A 4890-nucleotide genomic window follows, 5' to 3' on the forward strand; every position below is an offset into this window, starting at 1 on the left:
CGGCACTGGCATCGAGGGTGGCGCCGAAACCTTGGAAGTAAACAGCGGCGCTCCCGTCGGCCGTACGGCAGATAGGCGCATGGGACGAGCTGCTGCGGCGGCGGCGGCTGGCGCGGAGGCTGCGTTACCCAGACCCGAGTTCACGTTCGGCGAACCTAGGTCCTTGTGTTCCCGGAGGCGCTCGTCCATGGCCGTTGTGGTAAGAACCGTTAGGGGTACGGCCACGTGATAGTAATGGCAGTTAGAATCGTTGATTACGACGTGGAAGTTCATCTTGCACAGCCTTAGTAAAATTCATTCTCCTTCAGGACGTTTCTTTCCGCACTCTTAACCCTAAAACCTCAAAGCCACAAGTCCCTAAAACCCTAAAACCCTGAAACCCTAACATTCACACCGCAGGTTGCTGCCGGGGCTGGGTCAGACACCAGCAACGCAACAGCAACGGCGCCACCAGCCGTACATTTGCAGTACGATAACTTCCCCGGCGTGTGAACACCCATATCCGCCGCTGACATCACTCGTTCGGCGGCGCTGCCGTACATCTCCATCACCTCAACCGGGGACCCGGAATCGCCATTTCGCGCCACAATGGCCGCCGTGAGTACGACATCGTCGCCGATCCCGTCGCCGATCCCGTCGCCGTCGGCTGCGACGGCGGCGACGGTGGCGTCGTCAGAGTCCCCCCGACCTCGGAGACCGTCAGCATGGCCGTGGGCTTTCCAGGGGGATCGCGAGGGCGACGGGGGAGCAAAGGAATGCCGCCAACACGGTACGGCAACGCCGCATCCCCCGCCGCCGCTGACAACTCCCGCCGCCGCTGCCGCCCTTTCCATTCCTTCCGGCGGCGGAGCGTTCACCCCATCGGCTCCGTCAGGCCCGCAGCGATCCGTACACTCACCATCTGCTGAGCCCCCAGCCGGTCTGCGTGGTGACGACCTCATAGCGCATGACGCCACCGTTAGGTTGCCAGTGGGAAGCTTACTTAAAAGAGTTCGCTAGGCGGCTCAACGCCCGGTGGGAGTGCCCGGATACCCTAGGTAATCCATGCACCTTCCAAAGTGGAAGTACCGGCGTCAAGGCATGTCGCTATCTGAACTGGATAGGGGCGCCCCCACTTAGGGGCGCACGGCATAAGTGGCTGGCCCACGCTGGAACCGCCATGCTCCAACGTTTGCATCCAGTGCTTATACGTTTCTGGTTAGGCGGTTGGGAGTTAGAGATTAACTGGCCTAACTGCCGTGAGTGCACAGCGTGCACCTGCAAGCTTTGTGACGGCGGGGTGGTTGAAGATGAAATGCATGTCTTTGTGGAATCCCCGGCGTACAAAAGCACACGGGCAAAGTACGAGCGTGACCTCGCGTTTCAAGCGCATGATTATGACCGAGGCCCCACCCCTGGCACTAGCCAGGTTCCGCTCGGAAGTCTGGGAGGCCCGGCATGTTGCTTTAAGGCGCTTCATGCTCATTCGGATGAGGGAGGACGATGATGATCCTCCATGTAACCACACGAAGACGATTTACTGTCCATGGGCCCCCCAGCTTTTATGGACACCCCCGCACTTGTGTGGAACTTGTAACTTAAAAGGGCTGAAGTCATGTTCCCAGTGTCGATGAGAATGGAGGCATCAGACTGGCACGCTTTATCTCGAAACCTCAAAGTCAAACCCTTAGAAACGGAGAAAGGCGAAGGAGGGACGCTTCCCTATCGCAGCAACAACATCGAACAGTGTGGTAGGTATTTCGGAAGTGCAAAGTATGCAAGTCAAAGGGATGAGTGCAGAAATTCGTCCTTGTGTTACAAGATTGACGAGGCTCGGCAATTAGAGCAGCAAAGACAGCAGCATCCTGATGCATGAGGTGCGACTAATGACAAAGTCTGCATAAGCGGAGCAAACTCGCCACTTGCTGCTCACACACACACGAACAAAAATCCTCCCTACCCGCGATATGACCCATTGTGCAAATGCTCTGCAAGGAAATCCCCGCCTTCTCAATGAAGTCATGAACCTATCCGACCAATAAGCGGGTATCGTTCAAATGGCCAACAGCCATGTGAAACACAAAACTCAGATATACGGCAAAAGCAAACAGTTGGCAAGCCTGCCATAATGAAGCGTCCTCTTGTGCCGCTGACCAACATAGCTTGGTTATTGCCGCAGGCTCCACAATGCGGAAGTGGAGACCCTGCACAAGTACAGACGAAACGGTTCAACATGCCGATTCAAACGATCAACGGTTGCATTTGAGCGCGAACGGCAGTTTACCCCTCAAGCTTGCGGCCCAGACTTACCGTGCACGATACCGTGCTAAAGCGCCTCACGTACGTCGCAGCCTCGTTAGACCTGAGGCCGCGCACTCGAGCAACTTTCAAACAGAAAGCCTGCGGAAGTGGAGACCCTGCATAAGTACAGACGAAACGGTTAAACATGGCGATTCCAACGACTAACGGTTGCATTTGAGCGCGAACAGCAATTTACCCCCCAAGCTTGCGGCCCAGACTTACCGTGCACGATACCGTGCTAAAGCGCCTCACGTACGTCGCAGCCTCGTTAGACCTGAGGCCGCGCACTCGAGCAACTTTCAAACAGAAAGCCTGCGGAAGTGGAGACCCTGCATAAGTACAGACGAAACGGTTAAACATGGCAATACCAACGATCAACGGTTGCATTTGAGCGCGAACAGCAATTTACCCCCCAAGCTTGCGGCCCAGACTTACCGTGCACGATACCGTGCTAAAGCGCCTCACGCACGTCGCAGCCTCGTTAGACCTGAGGCCGCGCACTCGAGCAACTTTCAAACAGAAAGCCTGCGGAAGTGGAGACCCTGCATAAGTACAGACGAAACGGTTAAATATGGCAATACCAACGACTAACGGTTGCATTTGAGCGCGAACAGCAATTTACCCCCCAAGCTTGCGGCCCAGACTTACCGTGCACGATACCGTGCTAAAGCGCCTCACGCACGTCGCAGCCTCGTTAGACCTGAGGCCGCGCACTCGAGCAACTTTCAAACAGAAAGCCTGCGGAAGTGGAGACCCTGCATAAGTACAGACGAAACGGTTCAACATGCCGATTCCAACGATCAACGGTTGCATTTGAGCGCGAACAGCAATTTACCACCTAAGCTTGCGGCCCAGACTTACCGTGCACGATACCGTGCTAAGGCGCCTCACGTACGTCGCAGCCTCGTTAGACCTGAGGCCGCGCACTCGAGCAACTTTCAAACAGAAAGCCTGCGGAAGTGGAGACCCTGCATAAGTACAGACGAAACGGTTAAATATGGCAATACCAACGACTAACGGTTGCATTTGAGCGCGAACAGCAATTTACCCCCCAAGCTTGCGGCCCAGACTTACCGTGCACGATACCGTGCTAAAGCGCCTCACGCACGTCGCAGCCTCGTTAGACCTGAGGCCGCGCACTCGAGCAACTTTCAAACAGAAAGCCTGCGGAAGTGGAGACCCTGCATAAGTACAGACGAAACGGTTAAACATGCCGATACCAACGACTAACGGTTGCATTTGAGCGCGAACAGCAATTTACCCCCCAAGCTTGCGGCCCAGACTTACCGTGCACGATACCGTGCTAAAGCGCCTCACGCACGTCGCAGCCTCGTTAGACCTGAGGCCGCGCACTCGAGCAACTTTCAAACAGAAAGCCTGCGGAAGTGGAGACCCTGCATAAGTACAGACGAAACGGTTAAACATGCCGATACCAACGACTAACGGTTGCATTTGAGCGCTAACAGCAATTTACCCCCCAAGCTTGCGGCCCAGACTTACCGTGCACGATACCGTGCTAAGGCGCCTCACGTACGTCGCAGCCTCGTTAGACCTGAGGCCGCGCACTCGTGCAGCTTTCAAACAGAAAGCCTGCGGAAGTGGAGACCCTGCATAAGTACAGACGAAACGGTACAACATGCCGATTCCAACGATCAACGGTTGCATTTGAGCGCGAACGGCAGTTTACCCCCCAAACTTGCGGCCCAGACTTACCGTGCACGATACCGTGCTAAGGCGCCTCACGTACGTCGCAGCCTCGTTAGACCTGAGGCCGCGCACTCGAGCAACTTTCAAACAGAAAGCCTGCGGAAGTGGAGACCCTGCATAAGTACAGACGAAACGGTTAAATATGGCAATACCAACGACTAACGGTTGCATTTGAGCGCGAACAGCAGTTTACCCCCCAAGCTTGCGGCCCAGACTTACCGTGCACGATACCGTGCTAAGGCGCCTCACGTACGTCGCAGCCTCGTTAGACCTGAGGCCGCGCACTCGTGCAGCTTTCAAACAGAAAGCCTGCGGAAGTGGAGACCCTGCATAAGTACAGACGAAACGGTTCAACATGCCGATTCCAACGATCAACGGTTGCATTTGAGCGTGAACAGCAATTTACCCCCCAAGCTTGCGGCCCAGACTTACCGTGCACGATACCGTGCTAAAGCGCCTCACGCACGTCGCAGCCTCGTTAGACCTGAGGCCGCGCACTCGTGCAGCTTTCAAACAGAAAGCCTGCGGAAGTGGAGACCCTGCATAAGTACAGACGAAACGGTTCAACATGCCGATTCCAACGATCAACGGTTGCATTTGAGCGTGAACAGCAATTTACCCCCCAAGCTTGCGGCCCAGACTTACCGTGCACGATACCGTGCTAAAGCGCCTCACGCACGTCGCAGCCTCGTTAGACCTGAGGCCGCGCACTCGAGCAGCTTTCAAACAGAAAGCCTGCGGAAGTGGAGACCCTGCATAAGTACAGACGAAACGGTTCAACATGCCGATTCCAACGATCAACGGTTGCATTTGAGCGTGAACAGCAATTACCCCCCAAGCTTGCGGCCCAGACTTACCGTGCACGATACCGTGCTAAGGCGCCTCACGTACGTCGCAGCCTCG

The 4890-nt window shown here is 55.8% G+C and overlaps 2 protein-coding genes across 2 annotated transcripts in view; one reads left to right on the forward strand and one right to left on the reverse strand.

Annotated features, from left to right (window-relative positions):
* VOLCADRAFT_98728 (uncharacterized protein) overlaps nt 1–213 on the forward strand; it is a gene marked incomplete at both ends in the record, with an annotated part of 8532 nt that extends 8319 nt beyond the window's left edge. The window contains one exon of the mRNA XM_002957578.1: nt 160–213. Within this exon, the coding sequence (XP_002957624.1) occupies nt 160–213 (54 nt within the window). The remainder of the gene's footprint in view (nt 1–159) is intronic.
* Nucleotides 214–365: 152 nt separating this feature from the next.
* The window catches only part of VOLCADRAFT_98729 (uncharacterized protein), a gene marked incomplete at both ends in the record, with an annotated part of 7331 nt that continues 2806 nt past the window's right edge, over nt 366–4890 (reverse strand). The window contains 14 exons of the mRNA XM_002957602.1: nt 366–646; nt 1258–1423; nt 2290–2379; nt 2503–2592; nt 2716–2805; nt 2929–3018; nt 3142–3231; nt 3355–3444; nt 3568–3657; nt 3781–3870; nt 3994–4083; nt 4207–4296; nt 4420–4509; nt 4633–4739. Coding sequence (XP_002957648.1) covers nt 366–646; nt 1258–1423; nt 2290–2379; nt 2503–2592; nt 2716–2805; nt 2929–3018; nt 3142–3231; nt 3355–3444; nt 3568–3657; nt 3781–3870; nt 3994–4083; nt 4207–4296; nt 4420–4509; nt 4633–4739 — 1544 coding nt within the window. The remainder of the gene's footprint in view (nt 647–1257; nt 1424–2289; nt 2380–2502; nt 2593–2715; nt 2806–2928; nt 3019–3141; nt 3232–3354; nt 3445–3567; nt 3658–3780; nt 3871–3993; nt 4084–4206; nt 4297–4419; nt 4510–4632; nt 4740–4890) is intronic.

This window comes from Volvox carteri (assembly GCF_000143455.1).
Source record: "Volvox carteri f. nagariensis unplaced genomic scaffold VOLCAscaffold_76, whole genome shotgun sequence".
In the NCBI taxonomy this organism is placed as follows: Eukaryota; Viridiplantae; Chlorophyta; class Chlorophyceae; order Chlamydomonadales; family Volvocaceae; genus Volvox; species Volvox carteri.